Below are 24,087 nucleotides of genomic sequence, written 5' to 3'. Positions count from 1 at the left end.
CTCTGGCAGGGGGTTGGGCTAGATGACCTCTGGAGGCCCCTTCTAGCACTACTTCTCTGTTTCTGTCTTCACACTAGTGATTGCAGTTTACTGATTTCCCCCCCCCCCCCCAAAAAAAAAAAAAAAAAAAAAAAAAGTCGTATGTAATAATCACAGAAAAGCAGGGCCTGAAGGGAACCCCAGATGCCATCCAATCCAACCTCCTGTCCAAGGCAGGATCATCCCCATCCAAACTTGATGTGGTCACATGATTCCCAACGCACGCCGCCCCCCCAACAGGATGGCTTTTATGAACTAGAGATTTTGCTGAGTTTGCTATAACGGCTGCCTTCAGAAGCCTGGATGGGAAAAAATTTCAGAGAATGATAACATATCTGTTTGATAGAAAGAATTAAGATAACACTGAGCATTCTTCAGTTTGCATGAAGAAATTGTTAAAAACTTTACAGGGGTTTGAAAAGAATTCTTCATATTTGTACAAGAACTGTTTTTTCTCTGTTAAATTTAATTTCAATAATTACATCCATCTTATCTCTTCCTTTTCTTTTTTTTCTTCATAGAGGTTTTTTCTCTTATTCCTCATAGTTAAATGTGATGAACTAATTCCCTGCTGTCCCTGTTGCCTGTTTTTACTGAATGTCATTAAAAACAAAGTAAATAGGATGATAAAAGGATTGTACAATTGGAAATCTATACCATTTTGAGGCAGATGCAGAATAATGCTGTGCAGTAAATTATATGATAATGGGCACATGAACTAGTGGAGTTCTCCAAAAGGAATAATAAACAGATCTCGTAAATCTTTTTCATCCTTGAGGAACAGTCTTTGTTTCTGTTTGACAGTGAGAATCAGCAACTGCAGCTCCTGTACCTTGAATGCATTCTCTCCATGTTAAATAGTTCATCTCCCAGCATGCACCACCACAGAGGATTTACTGACCTCATTTGGTAAGTACACACATTTCATTCCCCTTTTATAAAGTGAACCAGACCTTGGCAATTATAAATGTTCTAGGTTTTTCTTTTATTTACAAAAAAAAGAAAAGAAAAAAACTAGAGGAAACCTAAAACAAATCATGCAGTGGGAAATTATGCTCTGCCCTCACTGTGGAATACACTATATCCAATACTTTGAGTGATAAATTGCTAAGCATTGGGTCCTCTTAATCTGCTAACACACACACAGTATTTGCAGATGGTAGAAACAGTCGAAAGAAGTACACTTAATACTCTGGATGCTGTTGGTTGCAAAGAAGTTATTCCTCACTGAGTAAAGTTTGTCCTGGAAATTATTTTCCATGCTTACACAGTGTGGCACCAGTTACACCAAATGGCACAAGAGGATCCTTCTTGTTACATGCTGTAACTATGTTGTGTAATAGTTGTGGGCAGAAGAGAAATTTGAGAAAATAAAATAAATTTGAATACCTATATTTTTTTGCTTGAGGCTGTCCTTGCTATACAGACGTTTAAAAGTCATTATGATGAAGTTGGATGGTAATGGATTTACGTAGAAGAACTTGTCATTGGTTTGAATCCAGGCTTAATTGGCACTAAAAGTTTATTATTGAGCTGTAACAACTTTGGATAAACTGTGCTTGAATACTTGGATTACACATTCTTAGACTGGCTGGGACTGAAGAGAGGTTCATGTCATGGTCATTAGATGCACTGTGGGTGAAGACCCTCTGTCCTGCACCTCTTTATAAAAGGAGGGACTCTGCTATCCAGGGGCACCTATGTACACGCCCAACACCTGCTCAGACATATTCTAATTAGAGTGAGTCAGAGCGGACTCGATTAATCGAGTCAGGTCTCAAAACTGGATTAATTGAGTCTTCTGGAGCACTGTAATTGGAACGCACCAGCAGCCTCGGCATTGCTTGTATTCATTGCCTCCGTGTGTCAAAATGATGGCAGGGGTGCTCTAACTAAAGCTCATCAAACAAGCTTTAGTTAAAGCGCCTTCACCACCATTTTGAAGCATTGGATGCTGAATACACGAGATGCTGCAGGCATTTTAATTAGAGTGGTTCCCTAGAGCTGCTGTAATTAAAATGCACTCCCCCCCCCCCCCCCCTCCGAGCACGTATAAAGATGCCCCAAGTGCCTAGTCTCTCAAGATAGTGCTGGCTGTCCCATACCTCTCTAGTAGCTCTTGCTTTTCCCACTAGATCTGAAACCCTGTTTTCCCCATTAAGGGGATGCAGAAGATTTTTTATCTCGGGCGTGCTTTCTTTATGACAAAGTGTGAGAAACAGATCTATGGAAATAACCAAAACCACATTATTTGGCTTGTTCTTTACAATTTTCCAGGACTCTCTTGTCCTCCTAAATCATTTATCTTTGAATTTTTTTTTCTTCTTCTTTTTGAACTGGCCAGTGAGACAGCCTTCCTTTTTCTGAAGCTTCAGTCTCCATGCTCCCATCTGGTGACTGCTCAGTGGCTTCCTCTTCCTTCATTCAGTGTTTGTTTACAAGCCTTTGAGGCTGGTTTCTTTGGGTGGCAGGTAGCTTATTGTCCTAAGGTGCTTCCATTTGAAAGGAAAATACTGCTGGTTAATGAGTCTTGAAGGCTCTGAATTGTTAGTCCTGAAATCCCTTTTGGGAAAACCTCTTGTATTTTCATCTAGATGGAGTTTTAAAGACAAGCCTAGAAGCATAGAACATTTGACATGCAAAATGGCATTTATATTTATAGTTTGACATAGATGTGAACAGATGTTGGTAGTTTTGCTTCATTTCTTAAGGGACCGTTGCCTGCTTCCCCAAACTGGTCATCATGACTGACATCCTTAACTTCAACTGAAAAATAAAGGGCTAAAGCTGAACTGCCTTTTGACCTCTCAGGACATCTGCTGCAGGTTGAGTTTGAGACAGATTGATGGATTGAGATTTGTGGCAAACCTGTTGCAGTTGTTTACTGACCTCTCATTTCTCCAGCAGAGGGCTTTGGTTTCTAATATAACCAGTCAGACACCTTTCATGAGCAAAATACTCAATTGGAAAAAAAAAATGTAATAACCTTAGAGTCATTATGTGAACTATTACATTTAAGGCTATGTTTTCTGCTGTGACTTCAGAAACCTTAGCTGGTTTGGCAGGCATCTTGTTAAGTGAAGCATTAAATATATTAGGCTGGGATAAAAATCCCTGAGAAAACAGGATAGCTTTTGCTGTACTCATGTATTTCTTTCCTATTGTGGCATCATTTATTTTATCTTCTGTACTACATTTGCTGATGAGCCACCAGTTTGCACAGGTTTGGACTAAAAAGTGGATGTTATTCTGATGCAGCTCATGAATTTTTGGACCATAAGAAGTAAATCAAGATAGAAAGGGCAGGAGGGATAAGCCTGTACATAATGGCTAGCAAGCAGAAGAAATGATTGAGGTTATAAGCAAACATAGTTGGGGGTATAATGTCACAGCACACGTAAAGTTGAAATGCATGGATATGTTTACTGGAAATAGAGAGTGATTGCATTTTTGTTTCCAAAATACTAATGCATTCATAGCTAGCAACAAGAAATACCTGGCCACCAGCTGAACTGCATACAGGTGCCATAAACAAGGGTATATAACCCAGAGCCTTTAGGTAGGGTACTTAAAATCCACAGACTTTCTGCCACATGAGCTCAATCTGTCTTGGCTATACAATTTTGGAGTTTATATCTTTTGTCATTTGCAGCCAGTGGAGAATGACAGTCACCCACACAGCAGCAGGGATGGCTTGTTATCCAATAAAGGACTGTGGTACACATCAGTATGTGCAGTGCATTCTTAAAAAAAGCATCCCAGAGCAACTCTAGTGATTCATGCCTATTGAAGAATGGGGTTGAAAGATTATATCGGGGTGGGCAAAATGTGGCCCGCCAGGCCATTGTATCCGGCCCATGGGGCCCCTAAAAAATTTAGGAAATTAATATTTATCTGCCCCTGGCTGCCTGTCATGTGGCCCTCGATGCCTTGCCAAAACTCAGTAAGTGGCCCTCCACCCAAAATAATTGCCTGCCCCTGGATTATATCCTATAGAGTTTCTTTGTCCAGCCATTGTCATTGGTCATGTAAACCACAATATGTATAACCTTTTTAATTGCAAACTATTTTCGGACTGTCCTGGTGAGATTTATTTTTCCCAGTTTTCACCTGCTGCTTTTTCTCTTTCCCCAGGAAGCAACTGTGTCCAGCCCTCATAGTAATACTGGGTAATCCAGTCCATGATAAAACAATTACTTCTGCTCACAGTAGCATCAGTCTTGAGACTGATTCACCTTCCTCTGGGGTCTCAGATCATGGCCGGGGATCCGGTTGCTCTTCCACAGCCCCTGCCCTCAGTGGACCTGTTGCCCGGACCATTTACTACATTGCAGCAGAGCTGGTTCGACTGGTAGGGTCAGTGGAATCCATGAAACCTGTGCTACAGTCTCTTTATCACCGTATGTTACTTTATCCTCCACCACAGCACCGTGCGGAAGCCATTAAGATCATGAAAGAGGTAAGATAATCATAGGAACAAATTCAAGCAAAAAGCCAGTGGTGTAAAACAATTATGGATGGTGAATATTTATAACGATGTGCACAGAAGTCCAGTGACATGTTAGCCACATCGATATCACAATAATCCTTTGAGCATATAACCATTTCAATTTAAAGCTGCACTGTCAAATTTATTTACTCAGCAGAGACTATTCCTCTCTCATCTATATTTTTCTCCATGACCCCAGCTGTCATGGCAACACTGGAAATGAGCATGCTGCTGTTCTGTTTCGAGCAGATATTATGGCTGAGACATGACAGCTCTGCTGGGTGATATGGAGTAAGATGATTCCATTCCCAACTTCTCCAGTATCTTTCTCCATCCTTTCCTTTTGATAGAAGGAGGTGGACAGCCTAACATCTTGACTCGGGGAGTTAAGATGGGCCTACTGTGTTTCGATTCATTGCCAGTTTTTTTACTTAGTCTCCTTGAGGTTCTTTAGGATAGTTGCAAGGTATTGGTAATGATCAGCTTTTGGACCATGCTGGCTCCAATTTCTTCTGGCTAGCAGCCCAGGACCAGTGACAGCAGAAGAACTGAAGAGCTACTGAGTGTTTTGGTGGTACTCTTTAGACCTGTGGCCAATCAGACACTACCTTTGGGATTACTCCATACCCATTATTTTACATGTGCAGCCTCCTTTTCACACATTGCATAACAACAGTTTCAAGAAGGCAAAACATCTATGTATTTTTTAATGCAATGCATTTTAGCCCAAGGGCTTCCTCTCACAAAATGGAGCACCTTCTTGGCGTGAAGAAGTTTTTAAACACTATGCAATTTGTTATGAAGGTTTCTTCCTGGAGGAAATTTCCATCCCATTATCCCTTCCCCTTTCCAGAGGTGTATCATCACCTCTTAATTCTTACACAATTAAGAACAGCTACCACCTTCCACTCTGAACTGGTAGTAATTACTCTGCCACTTCATGTAAGATCCTAGCACCTAACAAATGAATAATTCAACAAAAGAGCCCTCCATCCCTTTACCAATATGTTAAATTATTCAAGGTGTCTGTTTATGCTCAAGAATTAAACTGTCGCGTATTAAAAAAAAAGTCAAGTGAAGTGTGTTTTGAACAGTTTAAAGCCCTTAGAACATTCTGTATATTACTACCTATACTGTTTCCCTAGATCTTCCCTTTTGGAGGAAGAAATAATAAATGAAATATCATCCATTTTCTTTTACTGTGACAATTTACAGTATTATCTCAACTTCTCCTTTAACCAGATGATTTCATAAAACAATGAGACTGTTTTAGCTGTATAATGTTTAGCTAGTCGTTTAGTAATTTGCACTTTCTTTTCTTTTAGATAGTAGGTAGTCCTCGGCGCCTCTGTGATTTAGCAGGGCCCTGCTCTTCTGAGCCAGACTCCAGAAAGAGATCCATCTCAAAAAGGAAGTCACATCTGGATCTTCTCAAACTGTATGTTTTTGTTTCCTCCTTTGGCTTCTTCTCTTTCAAGAGTACACAGTTTTAAAAAAGCTGCTAAGAACCACCCACCCAGGAAAGTATATAAATAATAACTGTCCTAGGTTAGATTTGGCTTGTGGGCAGAGCTGTGAAAATGTAAAGGAATAAAATGTAATGAAAATTGATTGTAGTCCCTAGGGGGACAGCTTTTCAAATATATTTGAAAGCTGTAGAAAGAGGTGGATGGTAGATGGTCTCCTACTAGAATTTTCAAAACCCTCTGTTCTTTCAGTGTATTCAGAGTCATGGCTGTACGTCCATGCTTTGGTTTGGTCCTGCAACATTTTTTATGTGATTAACTATAGATTTAGGAGTAAAATAATTCACCTCAACAGGATTACTCGTGCTTAAAAAGGTAACCAGCAGCATAATTAGGTACAAGATCAGGACCTAATAGCCAGTATTTCCAAGGTCTTTAGGCAGATCACGGATGTTAGGCACCTAACACCTATAAATATTGCCTCAGCTCTGAATATGCCCACAGAGCAGATCTGTTGAGAAAGGAGGTGTCATTTTATGTAGGTGCTTCTTCAAAATAAAGATCCCTTTCATTTTGATTGCTTTTTTGCAATTTTTAAGGGTTGTCTACACAAGGAAATAGCCAGGCTAGCTATAATAGAATATCTCCCCGCTCTTATTCCCTTGATGAATGTTTCTTTGTGCCTAGGATAATCCAGTCTGAAAACGGATTAACCAGACGCCACTCTTAACTGAGGAATGAGCATGTCTGTTTAGGGAGTTAAAATCACAATAACTATTGAACATTAAGTTCACACCCTGGTTTATTCTGCAATAGTTTGCAGTGTAGACAAGCCCCTAGTGTGTTATTTTTTAAACTGTGGTTCCCCTATAAAGGAACAGCAAGTTCTACTTCCCTGTGAACAGTTTAGAAGGGTGATTACACAGTCTCTTTATTTCATTACAAAGAAGACTCAACATTGCACGTTAGCAATATTAGTTCATTCCAAGAATCTGATCCATGAGCCAGAATAAACTTCCCTCTATTGTATTTATTTATTTTTCTATTGTAGGATCATGGATGGGATGACTGAAGCTTGCATTAAAGGAGGTATTGAAGCATGTTATGCCTCTGTGTCTTGTGTCTGTGCCTTCCTTGGAGCATTAGATGAGCTAAGCCAAGGGAAAGGACTTAATGAGGAGCAAGTCCACTTACTGCTTCGTCGCCTGGAAGAACTGAGGGATGGAACTGAGACAAGCCGTGACTCCATGGAAATCAACGATGCTGACTTTAGGTGGCAAAGACGCATTCTGTCGTCAGAACACACACCCTGGGAATCAGGAAATGAGAAAAGCCCTGATATCAGCATTAGTGTTACCACAGATACTGGTCAGACTACTTTGGAGGGGGATATGGGGCAGACGACCCCAGAGGATAATCCTGAAAGCCAAAAAATCTTGCTGCAGTCTCCAGCTGGACAAGAAAGCAAAGAGATTCAGTATAAAGAGCCAGAGTCAGAAACAGTTGACCAGCCAGACGTTGTTCAAAGGAGCCACACCATAGTTTACCCAGATATAACTAATTTCCTTTCAGTTGACTGCAGAACACGGTCCTATGGATCTAGATATAGCGAAAGTAACTTCAGCGTTGATGACCAGGACCTTTCTAGGACTGAATTTGACTCATGTGATCAATACTCCATGGCAGCAGAGAAAGACTCTGGGAGGTCAGATGTCTCAGATATAGGCTCGGACAACTGTTCCCTGGCTGATGAAGAGCAGACCCCAAGGGACTGTCCAGGTCATAGGTCCTTGCGTACTGCTGCGCTCTCTCTGAAACTACTGAAGAATCAGGAAGCAGACCAGCACAGTGCCCAATTGTTCATACAGTCCCTCGAAACCCTTCTTCCTCGGCTTATCACGCTCCCTAGTGTAGAGGAGGTGGATTCTGCACTCCAGAACTTCTCTTCAACCTTTTGCTCAGGTTTGCAAGCAGATATTTAATGTACAACCAACATGCACTGTATTTACATAGCCTGTCTCCAGATAAGTAATCGTCATAAAGCACTTCCAGAATAACCAGGTGCATAAGAAACCAAGCATATCGTTGTTCCTTTGAACAAGCTAGGTATGTTCACATTGACACAAATGGAGCATTAAGGTCCTCATCCAAAGTTCACTGAAAGTCACTGGGAAGTCAGTCTGCGGTCTTTAATAGACTCCTAGATTGAGCCCTTAGTCACTAAAAGGAGAAGGGGAATTTTCAGAGGTGGTAGCTAAGCAAATCATTACACTGTACAGTAGTTCTAAAGAACCAAGTGTTTAAAACGACCTCTCCTGAAGAAAAGCTTTGACTTTCATGTTAGCATGCAGATGAAAGGGAAGCAAACCTATCCCTATTTGAAAATAGAACCCTACAGATCTGCTTTACTATTAGCAATTCAAAAATGTCACAGAAGAAAAAAACAAAAGGTCTTACGGCAATATACTCTTAAATGCAAAGAAAGAGGAGGGATTCTATTCTCTTCACATCTGTCTCTATTACTAGTGTACATGTCAACTCTCTATCATGAAAGCCCAGGCTCTTGTACAGTGGTACAAAATACTCAAGAGCATAGGTTTTAAGAAGTCAAATACTTGCCCTTAATTTTTAAGAAACTTTTAACAGATTGATCTTTACAAATTAAAAAGGATGAACAAGTAAAGGTTGATTTTTTTTTCTATTGAGAATATATTTTAAATATTTATTATATTCCAAAAAATTTTACAAGTACTGCCCATTCATTGTGGGTTTCTTTTTTCCTGACAGTTGGCCAGCATAAAATAAAATACATTTCTTTTTATTTCTTTCTTTTTTTTATTTCATCATGCCCATCTTTACCTTTAGTCCTCTCCTTTTCATTCATTCATGTTCTCTCAGGCACTGTCAGAAATGATACACTATATCTGTTCAGTCCGTCTAGGGCTTCAGATCTAAATCGTGGTTGGAGAGCCATGGTCTCGTGCAAACCACCAACACCTTGACTGTACTGGTAGCCAGAGCTTAACTGCCAGAGCTTAACCCTGGAGCTGGCAAAATGGTGGATCCAGCCAGCAGCCAGACTTCATTTCCCACCAGTCCCTGCCTGTGTCACTGCAGCTGGTTTCCATTGAGACCCCAGCAATGGTGGTACCATGATGGCACAGAGCCAAGGTTTTCATGGAGATGGTGCCCGGCAGGGTACATGGCTGGATGTGGAGCTGTGCTGGGGCTGGGGCCAGGATCTTGTGGCAGTGACAGTGTGGTCCAAGCCAGGGCACAGCTACAACCTGCTGCCTGCGCACTCTTGTCTGGAGTGTGTGGCCAGTGGATTGCAGCTGTGCTCTGGTTCCAGACCACGCTGTCACCACCACAAGATCCCAACCCTGGAGCAGCTCCCCACCCAGCTTCACACCCTGCCAGTGCTGCAGTCCATGGACTGGACTTTGCCTGCCCCTGGCTTAACCAGATAGGCCCCAATTTGTAAAGGTACTTGTGTGTGTAATACTAAGCACAAGAATAGTCTTGATGAAGTCCATGGGCCTCATTTTCCTTCACACAAGGGCCCTTTTCTCCTCTTTGACTTTGCAAAGATGAGATGTAAAGATGTGATGTATGTAAACTCGATGTCAGGAGAGTCAGGCACTCAAGGCCATCCTCCCTTCCTCCATGTGATGGTCCTCAGGCTAAAGTGCGAGAGTAGGTCAGTTTCTCAGCAGCAGTATATGCACCTGTGCAACCTTAGGCAAGTTACACAAGGATCCCTGTGTAAAAGCAGCATCATAGTCTGCCTTGTCATTTCAGAGTTTTTAAGTGTTGAAAAAGGTCGATTTTTGTAGCTTCATAGATTAAGGCTTGAAGGAACTATTAATGCTAAGCAAACTGAACACAGATTGAAGAATCAGACCCTATAATTTCCATTTAACTTCTGTTTGAAGCCATAGCATTTCTTTTAGATAGGTATCTAGTCTTGATATAAAGACTGCAAGTGGATGAGAATCTATTATGTCCCTAGGTAAGCACTTCCAAAGGTTAATAGCCCTCTGCTCCTTTTTTATTTTTGATCTCATTTGGCCAAGTTTGGAGGTAGAGGGGGTTAATAAGATCCTATTCAATAAAAAAACAACACAACAAGTAATAAAATCTCCAGCCTCATTTACTGTGGGAAGTATCCTGCTATTTTCCTGGAACCCTACATATTAGTGTAGAATTTTTTTCTTGTATTCTAATAGTAGCAGTGTAGTTCATGTTTCAGTTGATGACCCCTTGTTTAAAAAAAGATACTTTTATGAAGGACACAGTTGAAAAGTTTAGCTTCTGTGAAGAGCCCAGTTGCTATGGAAATGACTTTCTGCTAGCTAAGGCTGGATAACCATTAAACAAGGATGCGCGCACAATTTTTGAATTTGCATTGTCTCTGTTTCTTCCAAAAACCTCCTCTCTTCCTGCTTTGTTTTGTTCATTTTTTTTTAATCAGTGGAAGAGTGTAACATTATAAAGTTGCAAGCTAGTCCCTAAGATACTCAAGTAATACAATTTATCAAAAAGAATCAATGGAAAAAGCAGGAATCTGTGGTATATGCAAGAAAAAAGTACAGATGTGTTTTCCACATGAGACGATTTAAAAAAAAAAGCGCAAAAATTTAAAGTTAGATTAGGTAGAGAGTTGCAGGAAAAATAAGGGTCAGAAGTAGACAGTAGGAAATCTTTTCCCTGAAAAATCCCTCTTCCAGTTGTTTCTAAAGGAAAATTGTGACAACAAGAGCTAATAGCACCAAGTTGGATGCTTGTTTCTAATTTATTTCCTTATCTAAATGTGTCAAATACATGACCTGGGTTTAAACAAAGCATTAAATCTGTGTTGCATGAATCTTCTGTGATCTTTCTATACAATTTAAATGAATTGTTGTCCTCATTAAGACAATGGGCTAACCTTGTTGTTTGTTATACTTGGCAGATTTTTATAATTATAGCCGGTAACCACTATTCTTTAAATGCAGACATGGTTATTTTCATGACAGCACAAAGAAGTTATTTCTAATAAACTGCATACCATTGTTTGGTAATCAAGGAGGACACTTTAGTACTGAATTTGTTCTGGTCTAGTATGTTCTGTTAATGGAAGGGTTTTCAAGCTATTTAGGCCCTGTAAATAATGCACGAAGGCAGGTTTCCACATTAGATACTGGTTTCCTTTTTGCGAGTCAAGCATCTGTTCAATCTGTCAAATGTGCTTGAAGGAAATTGCTGGTTTCCCATATTTTTAGAGGAAATTAGTGACTTAAGCTGGTTCATTTTGGGTGTTCGAATGGATACCTAATTTGCATGGGCAATTAGCCATTTTCATATGCGCTTTTATATATTGCACTTTTAATTTCAGTAACAATGCACATTAATTTGATGTGCAATTGTGCATACATTTTGTGTGTTTTAGATAAGTCTGCATTTTCTTTAAAAATCTCTTTGACTTATTTCTCTTTCATGCTATTCTTGTCCTGATGTATTTTTCATGTGTAGGTATTAAGTAGTAATGTACTCTAGGAACATGTAGTTATGGCCTTGATCCAGCCTAGCATTTACACATATGTTTAACTTTAAACACTCAGTAATTTCTAGAACTGTACATAGGCTTAGATTCAAGCAAGTAGTAAAGTGTTTTGCTGGACTTAGGCCTAGTATTGGCATTACAGTACAGAATTAAGATTTTTTTTTTTTACCAATAGCCACAAGAAAACCAAACATTCTTTCCTTGACAAAACCCACGAAAATCCTTATGGATACAATGGGTATCTAGACTCATTGCTCCCTTTCCACACAGACCACGTCCTTGAACGAGTATTCATTTCTTAGACCCACCCTTGAACTATTATTCACTTTCTAAATCCGCCCTCAAACAGTTATTCACCTTATCCACGCCCCCAAAGTGACGTCTATGGAAAGTCCAAGAAGGCAGCAGCACAGAACTTTCAAACCCTCACGAGGCAAGAAAAATGTTATTTTTTTCTGTGTGTTGTTTTTCATTTTTCTTTTCTTTTTCTCTTGTTATGGTTTGTTGTATCTTTTTTATTGCATCTAAAAATAGGCATGATCTTTATGGTGGGAGGAGTATACTAGCAATTAACCACTTTGGCAGTTATTGAATGACACAGCTTTGCTGCATTATTTAACAAATTTCAAAAGCTATTTCTTATTTCATGTCAAATACTCCTCCAAAACAAACATTTTCCCTTAATCAACTAATTGATATTCTGTAAGTGGAATATAACAACTGATATAATACCCTAAAATACTGTGGCTGTCTACAATTTTGATATGTTTAAAATAAACATAAGGATTCAATTGAGTATTCCAGTTTTCCTGCTAATATGTCAACTAACTAACTTTGAAGAGTATCTGCCTTAGACAATGCCACTAGACACTGTTGAAAAAACTGATCAGATGTATTATATATAAATATAGCACCTGATTTCCAGAGAGAGTGAGCACTCATGGTTTCTGGTGATTTTAGGTGTCATAGTTAGGGCTTAGTGCATCCAAAAAGTGGGGGGTTTTGTTAATTGCATGAGCTATACAGTATTTATTGAAAAAGTTGGGTCATAACTAGTTCCAGTCAGGTTGGCCCCGAGTATTTCTTCCTATAATTCTAATTTTAAGTCTTGGACAGAATGTTAATTGGAGAATTAATACTGAATGCACTAGACCCTCATCCAGCAAAGTGTTTAACCATGCACTTAAAATGGAGCAGTTGTCCTATCAAAATTGTGGACTATTCACGTGTTGTTTAGATCTAAGCTTAAGTGCTTTGCTGGACTGGAGTCAGCAGGTTTGAACCTAGTTATGGAATGGGAAAAAAAGATGTACTGGAACCAACAGTTATTATAATTCTTTATGCTAACAACTCAAACAATACATTACAGTTAAAATCCTTCTGTTGCACTAGAATTAGGGTTGTTTTTTCCCCAGCTTAAAAGCTATGTATGTTGTGAAGTTTCACTCTGTCTCTTTGTTAGGTATGATGCATTCACCAGGACTTGAGGGGAACCCCAGCTTCAGCTTCCAGACGCTTATGAATGCAGACAGCCTCTACATGGTCTCACACTACATTTTGCTGCTCAACCTGAAACTGTCCAACTCTGGTTACTACAGGAAGAAACCTGCCCAACCATCTGTGCCACTGGTGAGTTTGTAATATGGAACAAACCACGATGGGAAGAAACGTGTCCTGTGAGTGGCTGAAGTGGCAGCATCCCTTTCACTGGTGTGTTAGAAATCACAGGACATGATCCACCTAAAACTGAACACCAATAGTTCTCTTTCTCAACTATAATAATGCAGACATGGTTTCTGTTGATATCTCTAGGGGTTGTGACCCCAACGCTTTGGGACAAGTTCAGGCTTGTTATCAGTGGGTGCATTTACACGTACACTTTACTGCAGAGTTGACTAATTAACTCCATAGTAAAGCTTTACAGTCTACCCATGCAGTGCTATTAGGGCCAGTATTAGGGTGCAGGGACAGTACTATCTTGTAACGGAGTACTTTACTGCATTGAAATGCATGTATGACCATGGCTGGCTGGGGCATGAGGGTGTCACAGGGGCTGCCTGCCTTCTAGACCCACACTGTAGCACAATAGTACCCCAGCCATCCCCTCTGAATCCACTAGCCAGAACCTAGGGCTGACCCCCAGCACCCCTCTGCCAGTGTGCGGCTGCTCCACCCTGGCTCAAATTGCTGTTGTCCTGGGCTCATGTGCAGACACTACCCCCTCTGCAGACCACACTAGAAGTTATCACATCACATTAATTGCATGTGTTGATGCACCCAGTGAGAGTTAGGCCCAGCTAAGGACTTCAGATGGGGCCCCTCGTACACTAAGTGATCAGTTATACTGTACTTTTAAGGCACAGGCCCTGTATTTGGAAGACAGATCAGAGGTGCCCCACTGGAAGCATCAGATGCCGTCACTTCTCAGCAGTAACATCCTGTTCACAGTCTCAAGTTGGATGGTACTGGAGTACTGGCCCTGCATACTCAGTTCTTTCTATGGAATGGCACATGCTATGGAGATTTTGAGGGGAGCATCTCCTGCCATAGTCAAAATGGAGAACCTGTAATTTTTCCTGGCTGTTGCATGAAAAAACCAAAGACAAGCACAAGCTCCTTGCACATCTCACTCTCCAATACATAGGCATGTAAAGGCCAGGCATAATCTGGGCCCAAGTTCTTATACAGGCTCTTCTCCTCCATGCTGTCTCCCTGCCTCTTCAGGAGTCTGTTGGGCTCAGAGAAGAGAACTGAATCTGCTCAGTTGAGTTGAGACTTATGTTATGGTGAGGGCCTACCATGTTTTATTTGGATTTGTATGCTTCTCTGCAGAAGGAGTTCATGAAGCAGGTCCAGTTCAGTGGTGTGCTGATCGTGTTTTCTCAGGCTTGGGTTGAGGAACTCTACCATCAGGTCTTGGAAAGAAACATGCTGGGAGAGGCTGGATACTGGGGAAGACCTGAAGAGAACAGCCTTCCACTCATCACTATGCTGACTGGTCAGTATCATTACCATGGCCATATAAACATGACTGCCTTATTCCTAATGGCTGAAACTAGTTTAAGATAACTTGGTTGGATGTAGTATCAGACTTAACTGATTTAGGTCAAACTAGTTTCTGGAATTTCTGTCCCAGAACCCTTCCCAGTTCAAGTTAACTCTTAGTCCCCCAGCATCCCAGGATACTTTGCAGCCTTGGGCTAGACTGTGCTGTCTGCTCCAGCCAAGCAGGGTTAGCCCTGCCCCTCTGCTCCCTCCCCAGCGCATTATCACTCCTCCAGCTGGCTGAGAACGGGGTGGGGGTGAGGGAGCCCAGGTCCAGACCCCAGGTGGGGTCTGCCCGTGGGGAAAGAGGGGTGGCCCTTCTAGGCTTTTCCCTGCTCAAGCAGAGAGTGGGAGGCATGGCTGGTATGCTATGGAGGGGGAGGGGGAACCCCATCTCTGGCCCACATGGAACTCCAGCCCAGGTCTGTGGGCTGGGGCCTCTCACTTCCTGCTCCCCACTGAAGTGATGAGAGGGAGATGTGGCCATGCCCCAGCCTGGAGCTGGCACACTGAGACAGGGAGGGAGGGAGGGAGGGAGGGAGGGAAGGAGTTTAAACCCCCTTCCAGACCCACATGGGACCCCAGCCTGGGTCTGCCTGTGGGGGTAGCCCCTGCCAAGCTTAAACCCCCACTCCCCTCCACCTTACTGTGCTGGCCCCAGGCCAGGGCCAGGGCCTGGCCATATTTTATGCTTCAGTGGGGAGTGGGGTGGGGAAAAAACCTGGCAGGGGGTTCCTCCACCTCTCCTCAAGGAGGGGGGCAGAAGCCTGGCAGGGCCTGGCCTGTTACCCCCCCCACCCCCATGCTGAGGTCCCACACTGTGGAGGGGAGGGCTGTTGGAGTTGTCTGAACCCCCCTCCCCCCTTGAGTGGGAAGTGGGGGAGCGGAAGCCTGACAGGGGCTGTCCTCCCCTCCCAACCCCCCCAGACAGAGTCCAGCTGAGGTCCCATGCTGACCGGGGCTGCTCCCCACCAAGCAGACCCTGGCTGGGGTACTATGGGAGCCAGGGAGGGGGTTTAAAGTGCCCTCCCCCTCCGTCACCACTGAAGAAGGGTCAGGGAGAAAAGTCTTCGAGGGCTTCTCCTCCAGCTTCCCTCACTTCCCTTTGGCAGTGGCTGGCAGGCCGGGGGGTGTGCTCTAGCACCCCCCAGCTTTTGGCCGGAACTACTGCAGGCACGTGGCTGCATTTCCAGATGCAAAAGTGAATGTCTGTTCACTTGCTTATTGGTTCAATCGACGCAGTTTAAACTAACCTGCAAAGATTGAATTGATTCAGCCTCCAGCTTTTTTACTGTCTGTACTTTGCTTCAGTGACCCCAATGGCCCAAAACTGAATGGACCGAATTGTTTCTTAAAATCCCAATGAGCATTGGGATTCAGCTTTGCTAGAACATAATATTATATGGCCAAGATTCTGGTCCATCTATTAGGATCTAGGGGGTGCCTGTACACATGCAGGGACACTGCTCCAATGTGCTTTAATTACAGCGAGTCGGAGCAGACGCAGTTAATCAAATCTGCTATAGCATGCTAATTAGCGCGCTCCTGCAGCCTCCGTGTCTCGTGTATTCAGCGTCCCTGCTTTTCATAATGCCCCCCCCCCCCCCCCCCCCCAAACACACATATTAAGATGCCCTAAGTGCCTAAGTGTAATCCTATATCATCCTGCTTGAATTCCTGCAAAACCATTAATGCACAAGACTTCCTTGCTGCTTTTTGGGATTTTGTTCAAGGTTTAGATAATGGTAGGTTACAAAAATAAATATGTTAATGTTTTTCAGGGACTCAAAGGGGGTAGAGTTAGACTTCTACTATGTCTGGTTAGACTCAGAAATTATCTCAGGTAGATGCTGAAATAAACCTTTGATAACTTGGAACCAGTGTCCTACACTTGCTCCAAACATCTATGACAAAATACCTTTTTAACGATTTGTGACCATTAGATGTTTCTTTCTGGGGTTCTGTATTGACAAAAGAAAAGGTGGTAAGCCAAAGTATAGTGTTCTTGATCTACCATTGTTTTTCTCCACTTGTGAATTTATGTCAAGCAATTGAAGTCACTGGATCTATGCTGGATCTATGTCAGTTTACATGGAGGTGGGGGGAATATGGCTCTCAGTATTCTGCTTCAACAGAGTCTGTCTACATAGTACAAAGCTGCTATTATCATACATAAATAATTTTGAAAATATGCCAAAAGGGCTTTTAAACCTTGACCAGAATATGTAAATAAATGTTGATGAAGGAAGAAGGAACTTTGTAGGGGATGGCTACCTAACAACAGCACAGTCCATTTTACCAGACTCCTTTGTTCCTATGGGGGCTGTCAGGGAGAATCTAGTGAAAAGAGCAGTCTTGTGTTTGTGTGCTAGGTTGGGCTGCCTGAGAACTTTTTTTTTTTACAAATAATTTATTTATTAACAAATAAATGCAGTTTGGATGGACCAAATCTGCTTAGAAGTTTGAAGAGTTTGGGATAAAAAAAGAGAAGAAGAATTAAAATAAAGTTGTATCATTTCATTCTCAAGAGACATTTCCTTTAGAAATATAGCTAAATATCTAAATATTTTACAACAAAAATGAAATAATACATTTAATTCATTATGAAATGTTTAACAGGAAATGTTTCAGATGACCTGCAATTAAATAATTTTCTTTCTGATTTTTGTTCCCCTCCTGAATTAAAAAAATATAGATAGTAGTCTTCACAGCTCCAGTTCTGGATAAACGTCTTTAGGCTTGTGTTCTTACTGTGAGATTGTCAGAGCGCCAAAAGAGTATTGTTTTCATGGTATTGGAGCAGTATCATTTTAATATATTCATGGCACAGCAGCACAAGGACAGGGAGTCAGAAGCTAATCACTGATTGAACTGCCACTGACTGATGTTCATACTCAGCCCGAATGTGCTAAAATGATACTGCTGTGAAAAAATGCAATTGAGAAACTAAAAGACTTGAACATCTGTAACAAATTCTTCAGTTCTCTGTTTATTTTTCCTAAAGGAAAAATTAAGGTGACTGTTGTGAAGAAGATAAGGATGCCTATACTACCTTATAAATATTTATGTCTACTCTGCTTGAGTGGTGTTTGATATTTGCTTGCAAGGTGTTGATGCAAGCAGAAGGTCCCCTTTGTGTAGAAAAGGGGACAAGAGTGTTACTTAGCAAGAATACATGAGTTGTTTGCTTGACATGTTACCTTTGACTTGTAACCACAGTGAGTTGGGGGCTTTGGCAGGAATATGATTAGAAAACTTTGGAGCTGATAAAAAGGTGGCACAGAGAGGCAGAGACTACTGGAGAGCAGACTGACCTGCTGTCTTCAAAGGTTTTATCTGGGATACGTATAGGAATAGATTGGCCTAGAGTAGGTGAGATATACATGTAGACATTCTGCTCTACTAACCACAATGCCGTATTTTCTTTCTTGTATACCACATGCCTCCAATTTTTCCACAGTTGTGGCTGAATCCTGTACACTCTTCTGTCTCAGCAGAAGCTAGAGTTTAAACATTTTTGCAGCCACTGCTGACCAGCTTCTCAGCCAAAAGCTGCTATCAATTTGGTAGCAGCTCTGAATGGTTAAAACAGTAGCTCTGATGTTGCACAAGAAACTCCACCCCTCTCTTCCTGGGGTCACCAAAGAGAGCAGCATGGCAGCCATTATAGCTCTCATCCACGCTTCCATTCCTCCCTTCCAGCACAGAAAATCAGCTTCCCCACTTTAGATATGCATCCTAATTTTGGAGGAAGTACATGTAGTATACAAGTAAATACACTATATTAGATTAACCTTTGTCTGATTAGGTATTGTTCTTATTGGTGGGATCACAGAATATGTTGTTTTGAAAAGTCTGGTTTGGAACATTGTTTTCATCTCTGGGCACAGACCCTGAAGGAGGCAGCCTTGCAGGAGATAAACTTAGATGAGCCTCATGAGCAGTCACAGAGGATGCACATAAAATGCTGCAGTCCAGGCACCCAAGGGGAGAGTTGTGAGAACTGTGGATTCAGAGATGAAGGCATAGGGCCTGTGACTGTGAACCACAGCAGGTCTCAGGAAGAAGTGTCCTAAGAATGAGACTGTCCCAAGAGGCAATGGAAACCTTTCCCCTTGTTTTATTTAAAATTATTCTGGACAAAACACTCAAAAGCATAATTCTTGTTTGCAAGAATCCCGTGTCTGCTTTAAGGCCCCCTATACACTGCCAGAGAAGTTACTGAGCCCTTGCGAGTGTAACATCAAACATTTTGTATTTTTCTCAGGATACTGAGCTGGTATGAAATGCCCTTCATACCCTGTAGGTGTGTTGAATAGTAACCTTTTTTGGTTTGGTTTTTTTGTTGTTGTTGTTTTTGTTTTGTTTTTATGGTCTGACAGACATTGATGGCTTGGGAAGCAGTGCCATTGGAGGACAACTGATGGCGTCTGCATCAACACAGTCTCCTCTCACACAGATCCGGAAGACAGATGATTCTGTTGTGGCAGGTAATAAGCCCTGTTATGTGCATATGTGCATCTATTGGCATCAGCGTGCGTATACCTACTCCTGCATATGGTATGATACCATGGGAATTTATTCAGGTAAATGGCATTTCAGATAAATGGGTTGCTTGGAAATGCAGATGTTGAGTGGCATTTGCCAGTCCCTTGGACATAGTTGAAATGGGTCTTGTCTAAGAGGGGCTTAGGTCAATGAGAATCAGTGAATATATTATGCACCCATGAACTAAGGGATAGTTTTGCTGCTGTAGCATTTTGAGAGTAGAATGATCAACTGCATCTTGTGTGCAAATTCATCTCTGGTGTGACTCCATTGAAGTCAGTGACATTGAACCATGAATTAATTTAACAAAGTCTTCTTCAGTATTGTAATCACAGCTGAGGCCACGCCAGCCTTTAGGGTGCTTTTTATTGATAAAACTAATAAACAAATGAAACTAAGTTTAAATGTAAAGCAGCAAAGATCAATAAAGCTAGCACACATGTAAAAGCATCAGAGGGTCCAACATGTTGCAGAGGAATGGAACTTGTTCTGTAGCGATTTAGCGGACACTATTTTGCTTTCCAGGAAAATGATTAATGCATTTCTTGCTCCAGGTGTTGCTTTTTCTCGATACCTTCTAATTGGTTGCTGGAAAAACTTAATCGACACCTTATCCACACCTTTGACTGGTCGTATGGCAGGAAGCTCCAAAGGGTTAGCATTCATCCTGGGAGCTGAGGGGGCCAAGGAGCAGACCCAGAAAGAGAGAGACTCCATTTGCATGAGCCTGGATGGACTGAGGAAGGCCGCACGACTGAGCTGTGCCCTGGGTAACACCACTAACTGAGTTCCTAGCTGAGTGTATGTAATTAATGAATTGATGTTTAGCAAATTTTCCTGGGGAGGAAGATAGTAACTTAGGAAGTGGCATAAAGCTGATATTGATATCAGTCCGTTTCCTCTTGAAACTGTCTGATACAGTACCTAAATCTAGTGGAGGAGGTGATTGAATATACTGACCCATGTTGCTTCTTTACAGGGGTTGCTGCTAACTGTGCATCTGCCCTTGCCCAAATGGCTGCTGCTTCCTGTGTCCAAGAAGACAAGGAGGAAAAAGAAACCCAAGAGCCAAGTGATGCTATAACTCAAGGTAGCTGTTATTACTCAAGAAGTCCATAATATCTAATATTTCCTACATAAGTGATGTTTTAAGGTATTGTGCTGTAAACAGAAAAACGTGAGGTGGGTATCACTTTATATTCGCTTGCCAGGCAAATATACAGAAAGTACACCTACAGGGTAACAGTAAGTTTCTTTGGGGAGTGTTCTGTTTTGGGATCTTTGTCATTACTTCATATATCCTCTTTTATTCTATATAAATCTTCTGCTTCAGCTGAACACCAGTTAAACAGGCTTTTAAAGTCTCACCTTTTAAAGTTTTGTTAGGCTAATACAGCTATAATGCATATTTGTGTTGATAACATCTTAAAAACTTGTGCATCTTTTGTAGCTGGTATTATAACAGGTTGAGTAGGACACCCAACTGCTCATTCTTGCTTACACTTGCAGTTTTTGTTCATCTGACTTATTCGTATATGCACCTGTTCTTCTGTCATATCATCATCAAATGTTTAAAATGACCTGTCTCGGTCAAATGTATTGTTATGTGCAATGAAGCTAGAAAATTACAGAAACGTGCCAAAAATCTGTCATCTCCAGGTCACTGCTTCAAATTCCATGACCTAGTAGTTGACAAAAGAGGCCTCTGACCTCTTATAGCTACTTGGTTTTGTCAGTGAAATGAGTTTGATCAGTCCTGATTGCTGAGGAAAGAAGTTCCCATCAAAAAAACTATAATCGCCCCTGCCTCTAATTGGAAAACCTATTTAATATCTTGGCAGAGATGCCAAAGACTGAATAGATCTGTGAGTGAACAGTCTTCTGACACTGGAGTTCAGAGTTGAGACCTGTTGGATAGCAGTATAGGAGTTGAGGCCATCTACTTTGTGACTATTTCCAGGGTTTCATAGTTTTTGAATTCCAAAGCAGGACACAAACTCTAAACCTTCTGAACTTCTTAATGAAATAGAATTGTCTTTGAAAATGTCTGGGATCAGTTTTTCAGATAGGGCCCCTTTCATCAGAATTGACCATAGAGTTCACTCTAGACTCATCAAAAACTTAACTGAAATTAGTACATTTGCACAAACTTTTCAGTTTCAACAAAAATTTATTTAGTTAAAAATTGTCAAGCCAGCTCTAAAGAGAAGCTTGTGCTATTGGTAGCAATGTTGTGTTTGTCCTGTGGGTGCTAAGATGTGAATCTGCAGGACACAATCTGGCATCTTTCATGAGCAGATGCACATTCTCTTGCATGCAAAATGAAACAGCAGGGATTTTATATCTCTGATATAATAGAACAGCATTTCTCAACCAGTGGGTCATGACCCAAAAGTGGGTCACAAGAATATTTGAAAGGGTCGTGAGCAGGTCCCCAGAAAAAACCCGTGAAAATACGGGTTTCCCCTTGCAGGCTGGCAGCTTTCCAGCCTGCAAGCAGCTGCCTGGGATGATTGGAGTCAGTGGGTGTGCATGCATCTGCGCACACAGACGCACATGGCCAGCATAGAGAAAGGCTGGGTCATGGGAGCAGCACTGGCCACTGAACACACGTAAGTATGGGGAGCAGGGGATGGAGGTCCAGGGGACTCTCCAGAGGGCTGGGGATGGGGGGGTGCATGCACACTTGCATGCCTACCTGACTGCCGGTGCTGAAGACAGTGGCCAGGCACAGGGCCGCGACAGGGCAAAGGGAGCAGGGGGAGAAGGTGCCTGGCCCTTCAGCAAGGGAAGGAGGCAGGGGTGGTCCTTGCAGTAGAGAGCCACATGGCACCCAGTCAGAGCCCATACACACAGGGACCTGCACTTTCTGCTCATGCTCTGGTCTGAGTGGGACAGAGGCAGCTGGGGGCCCCCTCCAGCAGGGCTTGGGGGAAGGGGGGACAGGGGATTGCACATTGGGAGTGAGGGGCACCAGCATGGCCTGGCGGGGTGGGGCAGGGGCTTTGGTTTGTAGGTGAGGGGCATCAGCAGGACCAGGGGACTGTGGCTTGAGGGTAAGGGGCACCAGCAGGTCTTTGGGTTGGGGGTGAGGGGTACCAGCAAGGCCTGGGGGTGGGCAGGGGACTGTGGGTCAGGCACTGGCAGGGCCAGGGAGTGTGGGGTGGGACAAGCCATCAACCTTGACAAATGGGTCCCAGTACAAAAAAGGTTGAGAACCACTGTAATAGAGCATGTCTAGGAGGGGAAAAAAGGATTCTTGCTTTTCTATTTTGGCTTAAACTCCTTTTTAATATATAGATTCATGTAGTAGGATATAGCCCTCTGCACCCCCACCATATACTAGAAGAAATTCCTGTTTGTTTCCTAAATGCCAAACATTTCAGTGTTCTTTTATTTTTAACACCTACAGTGAAACAGAAAGTGGAGCAAAAATTGGAGCAGATGGGGAAAGTTCAGGGAGTCTGCCTGCACACTGCACATGTTTTGTGCATGGATGCCATCCTTAATGTGGGACTGGAGATGGGAAGTCACAATCAAGACTGTTGGCCTCATGTGTTCAGGTAGAGCAGCCTGCTGGCTTATGGTCACACTATTTGATTTTTAACAAAACAAATCCCAGATCTAGTGAATGAAGCGAAAAGAGAGAGTGAGGAAGATGGACATTTTTTTTTTTTTTGCATTTACTTTATCAGTTTGGGGGGTGCTAGAGCATCACATGGAAATAGGATAAATGAAACAGTACAATTTTGTGATTGGAAAAAGAGTGAGGAGGAGTTGTATCAAAAGGACTTAAAGAAGGGAGTATCAAAGATCAATCCTAAGGGTTGGATCTGGCCCATAGAGCCATGTCATCTGGTTGATGAGTTGAATGGCTGCACTGTTACTTACTGTCACTCTCAGAACAATTAATGTTGCTGCTGCTTGTCCCAAATTTCTGGCCCTTCAGGACACATCCAAAGCATGGGTCTGTGGTGTTCAATCTGCGGGGTTGCCTGCATGGCTAGAAATTGGGCAGTAGGAAAAGGGGTAGGGAGGCTTATGCTACCCATCCAGCCCTATGATTTTGACATCCCTGACCTAAAAGATATTAATGGGCACTGATATAGCTGTATCCTATTTATCCTCCCAATAATGATGACAAGCAAGGCAGTATTATTAATACCCCATGGTGAACAGGGGAAGTAGAAGTTATGTCACTTGTGCTAGGTCACAAGGGAGCCCATGGCAGAACAAGGGGTTGAAACCCCAAGCTCCCAGGTTCAAGGCTGGTACCTGAGCTGCAAGGCCTGCCTTTTTTTCAAGGGGTAACAACAGTCAGTGGATTTAGAAACACAAATCCCAGGAAGTACTTCTGAAAACCTTCCCCCTAAGCTATAAATATCTGAAAGGCACCCTGCAGCTCCATACATATGAATAAGAAAAAAATCAGTCTGTATGATACAGTAACAGCCTTCCGCCCCCTACTTTTGGCACCATATAGGTCAGGGTTCGGCAAAATACGGCCCGCGAGCCAGATCCGGCCCTTGAGGCCATTCCATCCGGCCCACGGGGCCCCTAAAAATTGTAGAAAATTAATATTTCTATGTCTTTGGTTCCTGTCAAAAATGACAGGAACCAGGGGCAGTAGAACCCAGGGGAAGCCCAACGGCTGCTGCTGCCCTCCCAGAGCTTGCGCACTGGGCAGCCCAGCGCCAACAGTGGCAAACACTGCCCGGTGCGGCAAGCAGCGGGGACCGCAGCTGCTGCCGCTGCGGAGCAGCCCCAACAGGCGAGCCCGGAGCTTGGGCAGGGCCCAGGCTGGCAGCGGGGGCAGGTTACAAGCTGGTGCAGAGCGTGGTGGAGAAAAGCGGCTCCTCGTCTACCCCGTAGCTGGTGCCCCATGCTACAGCCGCTCGTAGCCCGCCTGGGGCTGCCTGGGCCTGGTCAAAACCAAATAAGGGCAGGGGGTCCAT

At 42.6% G+C, this 24,087-nt stretch overlaps 1 protein-coding gene across 1 annotated transcript in view; it reads left to right on the top strand.

Moving 5' to 3' along the window:
- Positions 1–24,087, top strand: part of ARFGEF3 (ARFGEF family member 3) — a 168,086-nt gene that overhangs the window by 103,458 nt on the left and 40,541 nt on the right. The window contains 10 exon segments of the mRNA XM_025200306.1: positions 844–948; positions 4,174–4,498; positions 5,854–5,966; positions 7,046–7,956; positions 13,002–13,168; positions 14,372–14,537; positions 18,967–19,074; positions 19,687–19,902; positions 20,112–20,222; positions 22,545–22,695. Of these exon segments, the coding sequence (XP_025056091.1) occupies positions 844–948; positions 4,174–4,498; positions 5,854–5,966; positions 7,046–7,956; positions 13,002–13,168; positions 14,372–14,537; positions 18,967–19,074; positions 19,687–19,902; positions 20,112–20,222; positions 22,545–22,695 (2,373 nt within the window).

Source organism: Alligator sinensis, unplaced genomic scaffold, assembly GCF_000455745.1.
Source record: "Alligator sinensis unplaced genomic scaffold, ASM45574v1 scaffold542_1, whole genome shotgun sequence".
Lineage (NCBI taxonomy): Eukaryota > Metazoa > Chordata > Crocodylia > Alligatoridae > Alligator > Alligator sinensis.
This window is presented reverse-complemented; position numbering and strand designations above follow the sequence as displayed.